Source organism: Syzygium oleosum, unplaced genomic scaffold (genome assembly GCF_021117445.2).
Source record: "Syzygium oleosum isolate NSW1041296 unplaced genomic scaffold, Sole_v2.1 Sole_v2.09, whole genome shotgun sequence".
NCBI lineage: Eukaryota > Viridiplantae > Streptophyta > Magnoliopsida > Myrtales > Myrtaceae > Syzygium > Syzygium oleosum.
The window spans coordinates 3985448-4005281 of record NW_026607493.1 but is presented as its reverse complement, the minus strand read 5'-3'; the positions used below and the strand labels follow the sequence as shown (position 1 = coordinate 4005281).

The window sequence follows — 19834 nt, the reverse complement described above, 5'->3', positions numbered from 1 at the left end:
CTTGGTTTCAGTGAACCCAAGACCAATGCCTGTGCTCATCCCCCGAAGTTGAGGATCTGGACTTGAGACCCCGGTGCTGGTGCTTGAGTTCCTTGACTACTCATACACAAGTCACTAGTGCTCAAATAGTGTCTATTTATTTAGGAAAATCAAATAAAATTTTCGTTACCAAATGATAGAAAATGACTTTTTAGAAAATATCATATTTTTTGCAAAATAAATGGTGCCTTGGACCATAGTGCGACATTTCGAAAGCCTGGATAAGAGGACTTCCTCGTCGCAAAAACAAACCACAACAAGACCATTCGTGCGTGTGTAATGTTTGTTTTCTCATGAATGAGCGGTAGAGAGTAATTATTTTGGCAATCTACTGCGGAAAATTAATGATACTCACTAGTGGCGTTCACAGTTAAAGATTAATAATTTTGGAAAAAAAGAAAATCAAAGAGCGACCTGCAAAACTGTATTCATAAAAGTGACTTCACTCGTCATTGCTGTCGCTTGATTAATGGAAGTCAAGACAGGAGGGTCGTGTTTTTAGCCGTTGGATCACGCAAATGATTCTTAGGGTCTGCATAGCAACGTTTATGTTCCCAGAAACAGTTTCTGATCAGAATTCTTCTATTTCTATTTCTTGGAACAGTTTCTGAGCAAAAAATAGTGTTTAGTAACTGCACAAAATTTTCTATTCCTGAAATAGAAAAGAATAGAAACGCGTTTAGGGCGCGAATGATCCATTTCTATTCCATGGACGATTTTCTCCCTTCTGGGCTACCGACGGAGGACGGTGGTCGGCGGCGGCAGAGGATGGTGGCCGGCGGCGGGAGGCAGTGGAGCACGGCGGTCAGCGGCGGAGCATGGTGGCGTCGGGCGGCGGTGACAGCAGCAGGAGGCAGCGGCGGGAGGTGGCGGGCGGCGAAGGGTTGCCAGCGTCGGTCGATAGAGCACGGCGGTTGGTGGTGAAGGATGGTGGCCGATGGTGGGTGACCGCCGGCGTCGAGTGGCCAGGGGCGGGAGGTGGCTGGCGACCGAGGGCAGCCAGTGCCGGGTGGTGGCCGGCATCGGGCGGTGGAGCACGATGACCGGTGGCGGAGGATGGCGGTCGATGGTGGGTGGCCGCCGGCGGTGGAGGACGGCGACCAGTGGTGGGTGATCGCCGGCGTCGGGTGGTTGACGGGGGGAGGCGGCCAGCGCCAGGTGGCGGCCAGCGTCGAGCGATGGAGCACGGCGGCCAGCGGTGGAGGACTGCGGCCGGTGGAGGGTGGCGACAAGCGTCGAGCGGCGGAGGACAGTGGTCGACGACAAGAGGCGGCCGGCGGGCGTTGGCCGGAGGGTGGCAGCGGAAGGCGGGTGATAGGTGGCGGCGAAGGATGGCGAGAAGCGGCGATGGGTGGGTTGCGGCCGATGGATTGTTTTTTGTTTTTGGAGGATTCCAGAAAAAATCGTTTCTTGTTTTTGTTTCAGAAACAAAGAAGTAGATTTTTTTTGCTTTTTGTTTCTGTTCCAAATCTATTCAAGGATCACTTTTTTGTTCCAGAAACAAAAAAAGTAGATTTTTTTTACTAAAACGGATTTATGTTCTTTTTCTGTTCCGGGGAACAAAAGAACAGAAAAACAAAGAAACATAAACGTTACTAAACGGATTTATGTTCTTTTTCTGTTCCGGGGAACAAAAGAACAGAAAAACAAAGAAACATAAACGTTACTAAACAGACCCTTATTCTGCTTGCGGCCCCGCACGAAACGGCAAAAGATTCTTCACCCGAAACTGTTGCATAGCATAGATATCACACCAGTTATTTAAAAAAAAAGATTTAAAGATAATTACCAAAAGTAAAAAAAATAAAATTATTTTATTTTTAATCGTATTGAGCAGGAGGAGCCAAATTTCAATCACGTGCCACAAGAAACCAAAGAAAAACAAAAGTCGCCCCCTATCTTCTTCTCCACCTTTGGAAAACGCATTCAAAACGGTGGCCGTATTATACATTCCAAATTATTAGTCCAATTCATTCAGATTTTTGAAATTTTTTGGGACCTACAAAGATGATTTGTTTTGTCCTCCACATCTCGATTGTAAGCTAAGGGTAAATAAAGTTTTCTTGACCAACGTTGGCGTTCACGACGACACGATGAGCACTTTTATGGTCTTTCAAAGGAGCAACCCTCGATTGCCATTTTCGCATACAGAGCAATGTATTTTGCTTTGACGAAATTTGAAAGAAAATTTCATTGATGATTGGAGTGTTCCTATTTTGCTATTTATAGATATTAAACCTAGGATGGATGGTATCGATCACATAAAAATTAATCAATAAAGTGTTGGCCTAAATGACCAAAAAAAAAAATTCACTCATCGTTCTATGATTTTGGGTTCAAACTTTATTGGCGGCACTCTGGGAATTGAATTGTGAACGCACCAAGTTGATGCGAGGTAGTGCGCCCTTAAATTGTTTTGACGTGACGGACCGATTGAGATGCATGAAAGCTAATCTAGCTATGACTTAACGAGCTATATATATATATATATAGAGAAGTATTTAGACACGTCTTGTTTTCATAGAGATTTCGGTGTATGCTCTCACTTTTCTTAATCTTAAATGTGAATGTGCACATACTTTTCCTAAAACGTAAGACTTGTTTGTTTGCGCGTTTTAAATGAAAGGCAAAAATCAATCCTTTCATTTTCCACTAAAATTTTAAATACTATTCAAATTTCAAAATCAAATATATATACATAAGTTTACGTGTCAAAACCGATATACTGCGAATGTTTGAAATACTTTGAACTATAAATCAATCAAAGCGTATTGCCACCAAATTTAGGGTGTATTTGTCGGAATATAAATGATTTTGAAAATATTTTCCCGAAACTGGTTGCGTGTATCTCTTATAAAAACGAACAAACCAAAAAAATATTTCCAAGGTCTACGAAAATTTATAGACATGAATTGTTATTGATAGTGAAAATATTTTCATCGGCTAATCATTTTAAGCGATACAAGTTATCACTTTTACAAAAATATTTCCATATTGTTCATTCTTCGCGAAACAAACCGAGCTTTAACATTAATCGAAACCGAAATCAATATTCAAATCATTCGAAATTTTCATTAGCCTTGGCCAACCAAAAAACTTAAAAGACTGTCTGTTTCTCCGTAATTTGATCCGTAAGGAAACAAACACCGAAAATGGATCTTCGGCTTTTAATTGAAGGGCGGGTTCTGTGGTGATTTGACAGGAAATATCCAAGCGATCATAAAAATCAACGTGGAATTGTACAAACCTAAACCAAACCGGAGTTTGACTCGACGGAAAAGTTTAGGAAGTACTATTGAAACAAACTTCGACGGAATTTGACTCGAGGACGAAGCTTGAAAGAGCGGCGGTACTACGCCGGGATTTGACTCGACGACGAAGCACCAAGGATGAAGATTCATATCGGAGGACGACTCGGCGACGTGAATCTGAGCATTAGAACTACTCCTAAAGAATTAAAGCTTGTAAATTGCAGGAAAATAATGGCCTTGGCCAAATGTAAAGGTACGAGTGTAGGAAATGTAAAGATAAAAGAAAGATAAACTGATAAAGAACGTGAGTTCTGTTGTTGATTTCGGGGGTCTTTAAAATACAAACTTGGGATATTTATAATCCCGTACAAGCGTTTACAACTTTTAAATTTTAAATAAAAAGTAACTTCCTAACGGTGGTTATTATCTTCTTATTTTCTAGGCACTCTCCACGTTCAAATAACCACCCTTATCCATAAGCAGTTTTGTTATTGACATCTAACTATCGGTAAGTTGCTGATGCCGATCCTCTGCTCACCCACTATCGGTAAGTTGCGAACTATCGGTAAGTTACCGACGCCAAAGCTCCCGATGCCTATTTCCATGATTTTTTTTCACTTTTTGGTGTAAACACTATCACATAGCACGTCTCTTTCTATTTCGGGAAGACCAATAAAACCACGAAGCACAAGCGAGCGAGTTCAACACCCGTGGAAGAGAGCCTCATATTGTCTGGAAAAAATACGTAAAATAAAGTGAACAAGAAGATTCCGAGAAATTCATCTCGTGATTTAAACCCGGGTGAGAAAAAAAAAATTGTAGGCTTTGCGGGGTCCCTGTCTCCCTAGATAGCATACGAAATGACTTAGCAGTCGTTTTTCGCAAGACAAATCAACATCAGCTTCGCTATTTTTGACCCGGAAATTTGCTTGGGCAGAAAGAAATTTGCCTGGAGGGAAAAGAAATGAAGGGGTTGTCGTTGTCGTACCCAGAAGAAAAGAAACAACATCCTTAGCCACTCGTCGGATTGACGACCGGGAAAAATTACTCGATCGGTTTTGAATTTATGGTATCGATACTAATTTAGCTCTAAATTCTTTAACTTTTTAGTCCAAAATTTTTGCGCGAAATTCCAACAGAGCCTTTCGCTAACGTGGTGGTCCATTCATCGCCGGCCACCACACGAGACACGCAGCGGAAAGACTACACGGGAATTCCGAATAAAGGTTTAGGATTAAATTGGTAAAAATTGAAAAATTCGTGACTAAATTGACATTTGTGTAATATGTTCAAGACTGATCGAACAATTTCCCTGTCGAAGACAGGCGCATACAATTCAAATCTTTTGTTTCATTGGACAAACGAGTCATGGGGTTGGAATATGATAGTTGTGCATATGTGTGTATACAAAGAGCGGTGGCGGGCCCTTCCCTTGTCACTAGTTTTTGTTTTTTAATGCAATGATTAACAAAAACTAAAAATTAAAGAGAAGGACTTGGGGGTCGTCTCCTTGTGATTATTGATAGGGTCAAAGCCTCAAAGGGTTAAATGAAGTCGTCCACCTTTTTTTTTTGGCGACTTATATTTGGAGAAACGTGGTGGGCAAGGATCTCATCCGGGTCTTCTGATTTTATATGAATGTGCAAGTCCACCCACTTTTTTATATGTCCTTTTGCTGATTTTTGGACAAGCGAAATTGGTTTTTTCTTTCTTTTTTTGCTAAATTAGATATAACTAGTTAGATTACATGACATTCACCTCTTAGGAGTAACTTGGAGGATTTTGTGTTTTATTTTGCTGAGGTGTGTCGATATCGCACTCTACAAGAATGGGTCAGATGTTCGAACGGTGTCGAATGACTTAGTCAAATTGATAAAGGAACGATCGAGATGCGTCCTCCCATCGATGTGTGAAGAAGTTTATCCAATCAATTTAGGGTATGCCTGTTTATTATCTTAAAATAAAGAGGATTTCAATTCTCTTTTCTTCTTTGTTAAAGAAGCAATCCCACGTCAATTGTAGTAGATTGGGCACTTAGCACTCTCCCTCGCGCGAGTAATTTGATTAAGAGGTGCAAGCCTTGCAAAATGGAAATTACCATACCGCAACTTTCTCTTAATTTAAAACTCCCTCCGCCTCTAGGCGTGTCGATTCCAAATTCTCATGATTAAACCATGTTTTACCAGACAAAGAATATCTGTCATATTCAAAAAATATCAAATGCCCTTTTACAAGAAAATCGCAAAGAAGGGGAACAAAAATAGAAGCAAAAACATTTGTAGTTTAGTCGATGGTGTTTAAGCTAATCATCGAGACACGTTTTTCAAATCGATGTGGCGAAAACTTATAGTTTTATGGCATTTTCGAAATACATTCATAATAGAGGCTCAGGCCAGGCTAGAAATAACATGTTGCCTACATCTACCCATATCATAAAAATTTACGAATGGTTTTTCTGGGCCGAGGGCTTTCTCACGTGAGATTTTCGTTCAACCCTGTCCATTTAGCTCACGCGCCTAGACCGCGCTGCTCATCTGTTGATCACTACTTATGAGAAGTTAGTCCAATCACCTCATTTTCTCTTGAAATTAGAGGATTCCAGCCCTCATTTTTTTCACGCGCGTGCAACGCCGAGGCTACTATGATCAATTCGCCACCCACTACTCTCGTCGAGATTCGATCTCGAGTCGTGCCCCTAAGAATGGCGTTACAATTTAATAAGTGTGAGCCAGCCTCTAGTCACGTGGACTCAAAATTCATTTTGTTCAATATACATATATATATATTAATTTATTTTTTTGAGTTTTTTTTTTTTTTTTAAAGAGGTCTGTCGATTCCAAGTTGGGAGGGTTACACCATGTTCTATCTAACCGGAGAAGAATATTCGGAGCCCTGCCCCGAACAGTCAAAGTCAAAAATCAAGCATTGATGAACGCCAAGACAAAGCCCCGCCCCGCCCAGCACCGCGTTCTTCCCCACTTCAACACCGCAAATTTCGCAGCCCAGATTTGACCACGCACAACCACGCGCGTCTGAGCACGTCGCCCCCCCTTCAGCCTGACCACCGGCCGCTGCTTGGTCCAGATATCGCCACGTCACCATGCTCGATAAAAAGAAAGGGAGGACACTTTCTGCGATTTCACGTAATGGCCAGAATTATCATTAGCTCGGCTGCCTAACCTTCGATATCGATTGGCTTTTTCCCACTTTGGGAAGTTAATCACATCAATGGGGCTGGCGGGGGACCTGGAAAGTACCATCGATTAAGTTTAGAATTTTGCCTCGAAACGCGATTAGAGTTGATTTTTTTTGGTGAACCGAAAGCTTTTTTTTTCTTCACTATTTGGTACCGATGCAATAATATCCATAACCTTTTTTATGACCTGGGATTACTTGTTGCGGCTATAGATGCGTTTAGAGTGTGAGGTTCTTGCCCCGCTTATCGGTATCTCGAAAGGCAAACCCTCTTTTTTATCTGGAATTCTTTTGCAATGGGCTAAAGTATTAAGATGAGGCATGCACAGTTCGTTTCACCCTCTTAACAACCGTAGTGAAAAAAATCCGGACTATGCAAGCTTTGAGTTGCACGCACCCTATGAATACCGATTGCCACAAAATCTTGTCGAACGTTGTTGCAAGTGATTTGCACCTTAAAAATGGACCGTTACATGTAGTACTCACGAAGCGTAACTGTCGGCATGGGCAGGCAAGAACGGTCACCGCCTCCACCTGAAAGTGCACCCACGCGATGTCACCGCACGTGGGATTTTAGGTTTTGCTTCTTAATGGGCATCCCGCCAATCTTGGCCAACACGTGAGTTCATGTGCGAATCGAACACCGCTACTTCATTGCCTTGTTCAATTTCTTCTTCTTCTTCTTCGAATTTCTCGCTCGATTTATCACCGGTGGACCGAAAAATGAAAATAATTTCTCCTTTTTCAACACTTATCCCGTGATCAGCCCAGCGTTGACTTTCCTTTTTTGCCACCGGTACAGTCCGGGAAAATTTTCCATACTTTGATGACGCAAATTTCCGTTCCAAAAAATCGAAACACTGTACAGTTGATGTCGAAGTAAAGCATCCTGATTAGTTTATCTTGCGTCGCTCGTTGGTGAAGATGGTGAAAAATAAATTTTGATCCTAAAATTTTATCATGACGAACTACAGTTTTATTTTATTTAATTATTATAAAATGGTCGTGCCAAGATACGTTATTTGGTAAGTCATAAATTCTAAGCACAACAGCTCAGCTTTCCCTGTATTATTTTCCCATTTTTCACACTATACCTTCTCCTCTGCCATTACATACAAGGAACTTATTGATTTGCTCTAATTTCTCCCTCCCTCTCCCTTCCTCTCTCTCTCTCTCTCTCTCTGACCATGGCGTCCGTCAAGAAAATTCAACACCGTTCATTTCACTGATTTCAGTTAGAACCAACAGTTCGTATCGAGTCTGTCTTGTTCATATATTGTTGTCCGCTTGCCATGCACAACTCATTCTCCTGACGCAATCTCTCTCTCCCTCCCTCCCTCCCTCCCTCCCTCTGCGTTGATGTGCGTCTTCTTCTGGAGTTTGATGCATACGGGACGAGCAGGAGCTGCAGGCCCATGACCTGGAGCGCGCGGATTCCGTCACGCCCCCACCGCGCGCCGTCGTTTCGGCCGACCCCCTCAGGGCGCTCTTGTCGTTTTGGAGGCCGTGGCCCTTCTCTCCCTCGAGGTGCGATACACGTCGAAGCCGAATGACTTCAACCCCTCTGCTCTCTATCGTTCTGTTTTTCTCTGATCAGCTTATTGCTCTCCACAAATATGCCTTGAACTTAAAACCCTTTTCGATGTCTTTCCAAGATTCAACGGTGTGTGTAGACTTTTAGTTACATCGCCTGTACATGGCAAGTCCCGCTTTCGCAATTCGCTTTTTGGTTTCTTGATTGGCGAGGTATCATTATTTTTTCCTCTCGACTCATTTACTCGTTGTCTTTTGCTTGTTGTGTTGCGGTTTATCGTCCGACAGGCCGAAGAACGTAATCCAACAGCGGGCTTGTAATTATGTGTCATTGCTTCAACCCTTCTATCATTGTGCTGTAATAAAGTGATTAAAGTAATGTTCACTTACAAGTCTTGACAAGATGTGATGATTGGGAGCTGAAAGATGCAGCTATTTAATCTTCAAAACTACCCGTCTTGTTACGAGCTAATGAACGTATATAAGGTTTATGTTAGCGCCGAGCTATTATACAGCACTAGCATATCTCAGTTTCTCAAGCCTTCTCTGATCCTCTGCTTCTCCAGTAGTCTGTCAGATTTCCAAAATTTGTGTGAGCCGAGATTTTTTTTTTTCTGTTAAATAGAAAGGTGGTACTGATTTTTCCCTCGTTTCTTGGCCTTCTAGGACTGATGATTCACTTTCTTCGATATAATTCTCTGTTTCTGTAGTGGGTCTTTCTTGCTTTTTTTTTATTGGTCATGGCATAAATTCTTACTAACTTTCTCAAATGGATCGTTTTGCTTTTTCTTCAGGGAGTGAGATTGAGAGATTGATGAGAACTGGGCAGAGAACTTGATTTCTGGCTTATTTTTCCTGAAGGGTGTGAATATGTCTTCTGGATCTTGGATTTCTTCCCTCTCTTGTTCAACCTCAGAGATTGAATCCCCAGAGAACAATGGCTCTGTTTCACTCATACTTCATTGGCTGAAGTTCATCTTCCTATTCCCATGTCCCCAGAGAGCTCTGCTCTCTTCCATTGACGTTCTCTTCCTATTCGCCCTCCTTGTATTCTCTCTTCTCAAGCTGTTCTCCAGATTCTCTTCCAGGGGTCACTCCATTCCCGACTTCAATAAGCCCTTGATCCGAAACCAAAGAGCTATTCTCAGAACTAATGTTTGGTTCAAGCTCTCTCTGATTGTGACCGTCCTATTAGCATTTTCTTACACCATCATCTGCATCCTTGCCTTCGGCAAGGATGTGGAGTATCCATGGAAGCTGGTGAATGCTCTCTTTTGGTTGGTTCAGGCCATTACTCATGCAGTTGTTACTGTGATTATCATCCATGAGAAGAGGTTCGAAGCCAAGACTCATCCACTGTCACTTAGAGCTTACTGGGCGGCGAGTTTCGTCATTATCGGTTTGTTTGCTATTTCCGGGGTCGTCCGTTTTGCCTCGGTAGAAGGAGCCCCCAATGAGGATTTGAGGTTGGATGACATAGTCTCCATGGTGTCTTTCCCTCTGTCTGTTGCCCTTCTCCTTGTTGCCATCAGAGGATCCACTGGGATAGCGGTGGCTCGAGAATCTGATGGAGAGATGGATGCAGAGTATGAACCGCTTTTGACTAAATCTAATGTGACCAGCTTTGCATCGGCTTCGTTCGTGTCCAAGGCCTTTTGGCTTTGGATGAATCCGCTTCTGAGTAAAGGGTACAAATCGCCTCTCAAAATCGACGAAGTTCCTTCCTTATCACCTGAGCACAGAGCGGAAAGAATGTCGGAGCTGTTCGAAATGAAATGGCCTAAGCCCCACGAAAAATCAAAGCACCCAGTTAGAACCACATTGGTTCGGTGCTTTTGGAGAGAAATTGCCTTCACGGCCTTTCTCGCAATTGTTAGGCTGTGCGTTATGTATGTAGGGCCTATTCTCATCCAAGGATTTGTCAATTTCACTGCTGGTAAAGGAAATTCCCCTTATGAAGGTTATTACCTCGTATTGATCCTTCTTGTCGCAAAGTCCATCGAAGTCTTGACCACCCACCAATTCAACTTCAACTCGCAAAAGCTGGGAATGCTCATCAGATCCACCCTTATTACTTCGCTCTACAGGAAAGGGTTGAGGTTATCGTGCTCAGCTCGCCAATCTCATGGGGTTGGGCAGATTGTGAACTACATGGCAGTCGACGCCCAACAACTCTCAGACATGATGTTACAGTTACATTCCATATGGTTGATGCCTTTGCAAGTCGGTGTTGCTTTAGTGCTCCTCTACAATTACCTCGGTGGAGCAGTTATAGCTGCCGTTGTTGGAATCATTGCTGTTTTTGTGTTTGTTGTGTTTGGAACTCGGCGAAACAACAGATTTCAGTATAATGTGATGAAGAATCGTGACTCGAGGATGAAAGCAACGAACGAGATGCTCAATTACATGCGCGTGATTAAGTTCCAGGCATGGGAAGAACACTTCAACAAGAGGATCCAAAGTTTCCGTGAATCGGAGTTTAGTTGGCTCAGCAAGTTCATGTACTCGGTGTCTGGCAATATTGTGGTGATGTGGAGCACGCCATTGCTGATATCAACCATCACATTTGGTGCCGCAATCTTCTTGGGAGTTCATCTTGATGCCGGTACGGTCTTCACCACCACAACAATTTTCAAAATTTTGCAGGAGCCAATAAGGACCTTCCCGCAATCGATGATCTCTCTCTCACAGGCAATGATATCCTTGGGAAGGCTGGATCGGTACATGGTGAGTAAAGAGTTAGTGGACGGTTCTGTGGAAAGAGTGGAACTTTGTGGAGATGGTATTGCGGTGGAGGTTATGGACGCAGTATTTAGCTGGGACGATGAAAACGGAGAGGAAGTCCTGAAAAATATTAGCATGAAGATTAAGAAGGGTCAGCTCACCGCTATTGTCGGGACTGTTGGATCCGGGAAGTCATCTCTCCTGGCATCAGTTCTTGGTGAGATGCACAAGATATCGGGGGAGGTATGGTTTCTGATAAAGCAATAACTGGTCACCTTTTTTAGTGAAACTTTGTTGGTTCTGCTTTATGAATTTCAAGACTAAAGTTTGTTGTAATTACTCAAATCAAATGTCAATGCAACATCTGTGTCTTTTCAGGTCAGGATATGTGGTACAAGTGCCTATGTTGCTCAAACATCATGGATCCAAAATGGGACTATCCAAGAGAATATCCTATTTGGTTTGCCTATGAACCAAGACAGGTACACGGAAGTAATCAAAGTCTGCTGCTTAGAGAAGGACCTGGACATGATGGAGTATGGAGACCAGACTGAGATTGGAGAGCGCGGCATCAACCTCAGTGGGGGCCAGAAGCAGCGTATTCAGCTAGCAAGAGCTGTTTATCAGGATTGCGATACCTATCTTCTCGATGATGTCTTTAGTGCTGTGGATGCCCATACCGGGACAGAAATATTTAAGGTAACGCAATGATTTAAGTCCGCTGTCTTGGTCTGATCATAATGATATCGCCAATATAACTAGAACTAGGATGCTCATCTATTGATGCTTGTTCCTGACGCAGGAATGTGTTAGAGGAGCTCTTAAAGACAAGACCATTTTACTTGTTACTCACCAAGTCGACTTTTTGCATAATGTCGATCTCATACTGGTGAGCACGCTTTACTAATTCTCCCTAACCACACAACATTTGAACATGCCTTGCTTTTCTTAAATGGGGTGTGTTCTTTCATAGGTGATGCGAGATGGGATGATAGTGCAATCAGGAAAGTACCACGAGTTGCTCGACTCTGGCATGGATTTCAAAGCATTAGTGGCAGCCCATGAAACTTCCATGGAGCTCGTGGATGTACACACCACTGCGCAGGTTGAGAATTCCCTGACAAAACAGCAAAGGCCTCAGGCTAATGGCGAGGAAGCCAACAGCGAGAACAAGGCTCTAGACCAAGTCAAGTCTGATAAGGGAAGTTCGAAGCTCATCAAAGACGAGGAGAGAGAGACTGGTCGAGTCAGCTTGCGCGTGTATAAGTTGTACTGCACTGAAGCCTTTGGATGGTGGGGTGTGGTGGGAGTGGTGCTGCTTTCACTTTTATGGCAGTCGTCCATAATGGCCGGAGATTATTGGCTCGCGTATGAGACTGCAGAAGAGCGTGCTTCGTTATTCAACCCTTCTTTATTCATTCGCATCTATGCAATCATTGCTGGTATTTCCTTTTTGCTGGTTCTGCTAAGAGCCTTTTCTGTTACCATTTTGGGGCTGAAGACAGCACAGATCTTCTTCAGTCAAATACTCCATAGCATCTTGCACGCCCCAATGTCATTCTTCGACACCACGCCTTCAGGAAGAATTTTAACCAGGGTAAGGAAGGATCGGCTGACCCTAATAGGCTGTGCATGTCTTTTGATTGTACATAACGGTTTATGTGAAGAGTGTCTTAGTGATGGCTGTCATTTTCCGCTCTGCAGGCATCGACTGATCAGACAAACGTTGACATCTTCATTCCCTTTCTCATGGGAATGGCCATTGCCATGTATGTCACGGTTCTCAGTATCTTCATCATCACGTGCCAATATGCTTGGCCGACCGTCTTCTTGATAGTACCACTTGGCTGGCTAAATTTCTGGTACAGGGTATGAGCTTTTTCTTTGTAGTTAGCTAATTTTTCGCGAATACTTTGAATATACTTGATCTGGGAAGTATAAGCATTCAAATTCATTCGTTGCTTACCAAAAAACTTGCCACTTGATTGGCCTAATTTAATATGGCCTACTGTAAAAGAGAGCCAATAATTTTAGTGGTCTCTTCTACGTAAACATTGCATTAACGAATCAGTCGCTTCTTGTTCCTAGGGATACTATCTTTCATCGTCTCGTGAACTGACGCGCCTAGACTCGATCACCAAAGCTCCAGTAATCCATCATTTCTCGGAAAGCATTGCCGGCGTCATGACAATCCGCTCTTTCAGAAAGCAGGATAGGTTCAGTCAAGAGAATGTGAATCGTGTTAATGCAAATCTGCGGATGGATTTCCACAACAATGGATCCAACGAGTGGCTGGGTTTCCGTCTGGAATTGATTGGAAGCTTCATGCTCTGCATTTCTGCTGCGTTCATGGTCTTGTTACCCAGCAACATTATCAGACCAGGTACAATTTAGGTTACACACGATCACACAAACACCAAACATTTAGCATGACAACATTGGTTGTGTTGTGTATTTCAAATAGTCTCTCTCTCCACGCGACTCAAAATCTGCTAGGCGTTTCCTCTTATGATGATCAAAAAACTCAAAATGATGTCGACTCTATATATACCAGATTTACTTCTCCATTTGTTAAGTGAGCATCTTGTAAATGTCATGGTACTATCTGGTTTAAAAATTTTGATATTCTTGATGACTCTGGCACATACATCGAGTCAGTAGATTCAACTGAAATCGAAACTAAGTTATGGACATCCCTTATGTGTTGGATTTGTTATGGGCTTTCCGAGCAGGCACATAATGCATCTCTAGTTTTAATCGCCTGACATCTTACTGTATTCCACAGAGAATGTTGGTTTATCTCTCTCCTACGGGTTGTCCCTCAATGCTGTCCTCTTCTGGGCCATATATATGAGTTGCTTCGTGGAGAACAGGATGGTCTCGGTTGAGAGGATAAAGCAATTTGCGAACATTCCTTCGGAAGCGGCGTGGGAAATCAAAGATCGCCTTCCTCCTCCGAACTGGCCTTCTCGGGGCAATATTGATCTCGAAGACTTGCAGGTAACTTGACTTATGAGTATCCTTCAAATGGATTTGTCAGTACAGATATAGTTAGGCGTGTTTGTCAATCTTCTGATTTGTCGGCGATGGCTGTTTTTAATCTTTTCTGAATGGTACAGTAATAATCATCTGCAATCTGCAAGCAGGTTAGGTATCGTACAAACACGCCTTTGGTGCTCAAGGGAATTACTCTTAGCATTCATGGGGGCGAGAAGATTGGTGTCGTCGGTCGTACAGGGAGCGGCAAGTCCACTCTCATTCAAGTCTTCTTTAGGCTGGTGGAGCCGACAGGAGGGCAGATAATCATAGACGGCATCAACATTTGCACTCTAGGACTTCACAATCTCCGCTCCCGCTTTGGGATCATCCCTCAAGAGCCCGTCCTGTTTGAGGGCACTGTGAGGAGCAACGTCGATCCAGTCGGACAGTACACCGATGAAGAGATATGGAAGGTATGTTTCTGTTTTGCTATAATGAGAATGTCATACTTCATGTTCGCCACGGCAAATTACGCTTCTGATGCATCGCGGATCACATTAGAGAAGTTGTGATATTTTTTTTCTCATTTCCTTTTGCATCCTTGCATCTGGACTTACAACTCACATTTGGCTTTGTCAATGCCAGAGCCTAGAGAGGTGCCAGCTTAAGGATGTGATCGCTTCCAAACCTGATAAACTCGATTCCTTAGGTACGAAACTTGTCATTGATGAAGATTGTGATGGTGAAATCTTGTTTTTGTTCTTTAGCAGCCAAAGATTTATCAATATACCTGGAATTTGCAGTGGTTGACAATGGAGACAATTGGAGTGTGGGACAAAGGCAGCTTCTCTGCCTAGGGAGGGTGATGCTAAAGCGCAGCCGCCTCTTGTTCATGGACGAGGCGACCGCTTCCGTGGATTCGCAAACCGACGCCGTGATCCAAAGGATCATCCGGGAGGACTTTGCGACCTGCACGATTATCAGCATTGCTCACAGAATCCCCACCGTCATGGACTGTGATCGCGTCCTAGTCATCGATGCAGGTGCGACATTCCCTCCTTGAAACTCGGTTCACTGGATATATTTCAGCATAATCAATCATATGTCTATTTCTCTCTTCTTCTTTTTTGTTTTCTAATGTTGCAGATGCCCAGTAACTTGCTTCACTTGCAGACATTTTTGACATAGAAGTTTTCTTGTACTTTGACAGGAAGAGCAATGGAATTCGATACACCTTCGGCGTTGCTCGAAAGGCCTTCGCTTTTCGGAGCATTGGTCCAGGAGTATGCAAACCGCTCGTCCGGGTTATGAGTGCAACCACCGTCCGTTGCTCAGTTTCCAACAGTTTCCTGCCCTACTCGTCCAAAAGGGAAAATCAATACCGGGGATTTCTCGGGCCCGGGTTGTCGCGATCAACAGTCGTGAAAAGATGTCGAAAAACGACGTCGAATCCTGTAATTCTAGCTAAGCTCCTTAGAGTAGGAACACCAGTTATATCAGGGCAATTCAGGCGCAAAATGCGTCGTTAGATTCTGTACTAAATCAAGAGGATCTTACAATCATATAGATCATAGAACTGTTGTGCTGTACTTGGAGAAGAAAGTATTGTTTCGGCTCGGATGTGAGTACCTAATAAATTTATCCAAGTTTTTAAAGAAAATTTCTGCTTATTTCATGTCTTTTTCTTTCGTTTTTTGCGAAATGCGATTGAATGACTTGTCAAGTGTTAATTCCTTAACTAAGAGAAGCAGTGGTAAGCATTGTGTTATTGCCCGACAAGTGAAGAAACGCGACAAATTTTCCGAGTGGAACTTGGTGCATGTTAGTGCAACTCTCGTGCACCGTTAGATGAGAAAGGCGGTACTTGAGATCCAAAAGATCCGAGGGTGCATGTGAATCGGGGCTCGCTTGCCTCGAGAGTACGGAAAACTTGGTCGGAAATGTCCGAGTACCAATTGCCAATATTGATTACCAAATTCGATTGTAGGTCGTTGCAATAAATTACCAAATTTTTGTTAGTGTACCTTACGAGAGCTCTATGAATTGGCATCCCTTATGCGCGATATTCATATATCTTTACTTGGAGTAAGTGTTAACTTTTCTTCGATGAATCGACCAACTAATTTTTTTTTGGTCTTCAACCCTTTCCCAATAACTCTTATCGTATTTGTATTGATGTTGCCACCTTATCAACTCTTATACAAAATTGCTCATTTTATTTGAGTTACCTATCTAAAGCCACCGATTTGTTTTGAATTGTCAAATTTCATTTTGAGCCACTTAGGGCCGTGAACGATAACCACCCTACTCCTAGAATAAATTTCTCACCAAAAATAGATTTTTTCTACTTCTATTCCTTGAACGAGTTTCTGAACGGAAATATGTGTTTAATAACAACACAAGATATCTCTTCCAGAAACAGAAATTCGTTTGATAGGCCTTCTTAAATATATCCCTCTTACGCTCTTTTCCATTCATCAACGGGCGGTGGGGGAGGTTGTGGCCAGTGGCCGACCGGGGGAGGTGAGGGCTGTTTCTCTTTTTGTTCTAGGATTAAAAAAAGTAGAATATTTTTACTCCTCATTTCTCGTTCAAAATCTATTTATGGAGGAAATAGAAAAGTGAAATTGCGCTATCAAACGAATTTCTATTCCAAATCTATTTCTAGAAACAGAAAAACGGATCTTACCAGAAATAAAACGGTTATCGTAACTCGTAAGCGCCTTATCACTGGTTCATCCGATCAACCATATGTCTTTCCTCTATCCATCTAAAATTAGAAATATAACTATACAATTATAGTTGCGTGGCCTCCCATCCCAATCCCATCTAGTCGTGGCCAGGCATCTCACGTAGCCGCTCGTGGACAAACACGACAAACACGCAATTTCCCACGCGTCCGCATATGGACAAACACGTGGATACATAAATCGCTGCTGATCGACGGCTCAGATTCGCCCACCCGCGAATGCCGAAAACTGAGAGCGGATGCAGCGTCGCATCGCCCGCCTCCCCTTCGGCTTTTTCATCACCCGCAATCATTCGCGAGAACACGATTCGCCATTCCCTCTCTCTCTCTTTGCAGCTTTAGCTCTCGCGGACCAATCGTCAACTCGAACTCCGCTCGCGTTCTCTCGACCGGAGCGAAACGGGTCGAGCGCGCGAATCCGATCGGAGCTCGAGCGGCGATGGCGGAGAAGCCGGCGATGGTGATCGGGATCGACGACAGCGAGCACAGCGCGTACGCGCTGGAGTGGACTCTCGACCGCTTCTTCGCTCCACTCGCGCCCGACCACCCTTTCAAGCTCTTCGTCGTCCACGCCAAGCCCTCCGCTTCCTCCGCCGTCGGTCTCGCCGGCCCCGGTAAAATCGCGACCGTCCGCTGTGCCTCGCGGTGCTTTCGAGCTCAGCGAGCTTTGGTTTTCGCGTTCGCGCGATTTAGAGGGATTTCGGCTCTGATTCGGCCTGGTTTCGGTGTTGGAATCTTGTAGGCTCGGCTGATGTTCTGCCGTTCGTGGAGGCGGACCTCAAGAAGATCGCGGCCAGAGTTCTGGAGAAGGCCAAGGAGATCTGCTGCAGTAAGTCGGTAAGGCCCGATAGACTTTGGACTTAGATGGTGGCTAGTCTTTTCCCGGGGCCGTAGAAGCTGAGATTTCGCGTTTTGCTGGCGTTTCTGCTAGAGAAATGCTGCGGGACGAGGAAACAAGTCCCAGTCCTGTCGTGGTTGAGTAGCTTAGCTGGATTTATTCTTGAATGGATTGTAGCTGCAGATAGAAGATACATGGGATTGATAGAGAATCAGTTGAATGATTATCTTTAAATTGACAATCTATAAGCGCTTCAACTTGATGATCGTACAGTAGACAATTGGATAAGGGAGAGTTCCATAAGCCAGCCATCACTAAAAATTTAACTTTCTGGTCTGATACAAGCATCAAATGTGTGCCAAGAAAGAACTAGGAAATAAGAAAAGAACCTTTTCTGTTCTCTAAAGAGATTGAGATATTGGAGATAAAGGCATTTTCTAACACTTAAAGGAAAAGCTAAGATGAACATCTGTGGGCATTTATGAACTGGCCTTGTTTTTAGGTCAAGTCTTCCGAATCTACAAAGCATGCATCATGATTCTGGGAAGGTGAATTGTCTCATTTTACTGGCCGAAGGCCCAAAGCAACTAAAGCACTAAAGAACAAGATGCTTGAGTAATATTGGACAATAATGTGGGCAATGGATGAGGCACTTGTCTTTACAAGAGGTTATATAATTCTTACAGCAACGATGCGGCCTACCTGCATTGATCCTGGACAATTCACCTTATGAAGCTTTATTGCTTTTTTGGGATTGGCTTTTGGCCTTTTTTGGCACAGCTTAGGTGATTATTAACTACTCTCATGATCAAATTTGATGTCGTCAAAGAGGCGGTGAGGGCAACCGACCTGTAGCAATTCCCCGTAGATACAATGGAAGTAGTCCTCACCCTCGTTAGCTTACACAGTAGCTAGCATTATTTAGAGCATACCATATTGAGTATCTTCACAGGAGTTTGAGCTACAGCTTGACTCCTCATATATTATAGCCTAGCCTACTGGTTTGAAGCAATGCTAAATCCACAGCACCAAGGTGACTATTGACCTGAACCTAGCCACCTAGGATGCTCTGTGCTGCCCATTCAACTGTGGGATAGCCCACTCAATCGACATCTCCTTTTATTGGTAATTCGATATCATGCCCTGCGATGATGTCTACTGAAATTCGTTTAATGCAAGCATTTCCGAAGACTTGAGGAGAAGATACACCTCAAAGAGTCTTCATCAAAAGTAAAACGGTCGAAACCTGACTGATTGAGAAGGTTCTGTTGTACTAACTGATTAAATTTTCATGGGGCTCTGACGATTACGACGACCGCCTGTTCTTTCTGTTACCGAAGAAAACTTCATGCTAGCAAACAGATGTCAGAAACCCCTGGTTCCATTACAACATGCTGTCCATGGTCTATGCCTTGATGCCACTATGAAGATTAATTCGACAATCTATTTTATTTCTAGATAGATTTCGGAAATTGCTGGTTTTGTCATGACTTGGTGTATAAATCCTCGACACTTTTGTGCTCCTGGATACATGAGGTGAAGTTTTAAGAACTTAACTCTAGCAGTTTCATTTTGCATAAACAGGGACAAGAATTAGTGACTTATGGGATATCTGAATATTTTTGTGCATATCCCAATATAATATAGTTACCTCTGTGTATGCACATATTAGAAACATATTTGTCCTGCCATTTCTAATTGAGTGGCTTCTGCATTATTTGCTCTAAAATTTAGTTGGTTCTCATTTTACTTGGTTCATACCGAAGCTTGTACACATAGCTTTTCTTGGAAAACATATTCAAGTGCTTCAGAAAGTGGCGTTATGCTGTTACCTTGGAAATTTTCTGATGAATTTGTTCTTCTACAGGTGAATGATGTTGTACTGGAGGTGGGAGAAGGAGATGCACGAAATGTCCTCTGCGAGGCTGTGGAAAAGCACCACGCTTCCATATTGGTTGTGGGCAACCACGGATACGGAGCTATAAAAAGGTACAGCCATACTTATCCTCGATTTCTGGCTAGATATTCACTCACTCTCTTCAGCAACACAGTGCCGACGATGGCTCATCGGATTCCTGTTGTGAATTGTAGTGGAGGACTTACTGCCACGAGCCTAAGCCATTGTTTCAACTCTCGTGCCGATTGTGGTTATTGATTCCTAATGCAGAATTGCTTCTCTCGTTTTTCCAGGGCCGTCCTGGGCAGCGTGAGTGACTACTGTGCTCACCATGCTCACTGCACCGTGATGATTGTGAAGAAGCCCAAGATCAAGCACTAGGACACAAACCAAGGGGCGCTGCTTGAATAAGTGAAAACGTCCTGGCCCTGATTTATACCGGAGATGTTTCCGAATCACACAAGTCAATCACACTATTGTCCATTCAATAAGGCGCAGACCATATAATTCTTGGCCAAATGTATACTAGAATTTGGACAGCAGTTCCAGTTGTATACGTTGTCTTCATGGGAAAAAATCTTTTCGTGATTTGCTTCTTGCCTGTCAGGACTTGAGGGGGGGCTCGTTTG

The 19834-nt window shown here is 43.4% G+C and overlaps 2 protein-coding genes across 2 annotated transcripts; both read left to right on the top strand.

Moving 5' to 3' along the window:
* Positions 1-8812: 8812 nt before the first annotated feature.
* Positions 8813-15300, top strand: LOC115673394 (ABC transporter C family member 14-like). Its single transcript, XM_030595547.2, has 11 exons — positions 8813-10985; positions 11121-11441; positions 11545-11631; positions 11716-12339; positions 12447-12611; positions 12831-13125; positions 13528-13742; positions 13889-14194; positions 14367-14430; positions 14525-14764; positions 14932-15300. The coding sequence occupies exons 1-11, from the start codon at positions 8889-8891 to the stop codon at positions 15030-15032; spliced, it is 4515 nt and encodes a 1504-aa protein (XP_030451407.2). The 5' UTR covers positions 8813-8888; the 3' UTR covers positions 15033-15300.
* Positions 15301-16845: 1545 nt separating this feature from the next.
* On the top strand, positions 16846-19793 carry LOC115673397 (universal stress protein PHOS34-like). The gene is made up of 4 exons (XM_030595550.2): positions 16846-17084; positions 17213-17307; positions 19176-19297; positions 19499-19793. The coding sequence occupies exons 1-4, from the start codon at positions 16910-16912 to the stop codon at positions 19584-19586; spliced, it is 480 nt and encodes a 159-aa protein (XP_030451410.1). The 5' UTR covers positions 16846-16909; the 3' UTR covers positions 19587-19793.
* Positions 19794-19834: the final 41 nt, after the last annotated feature.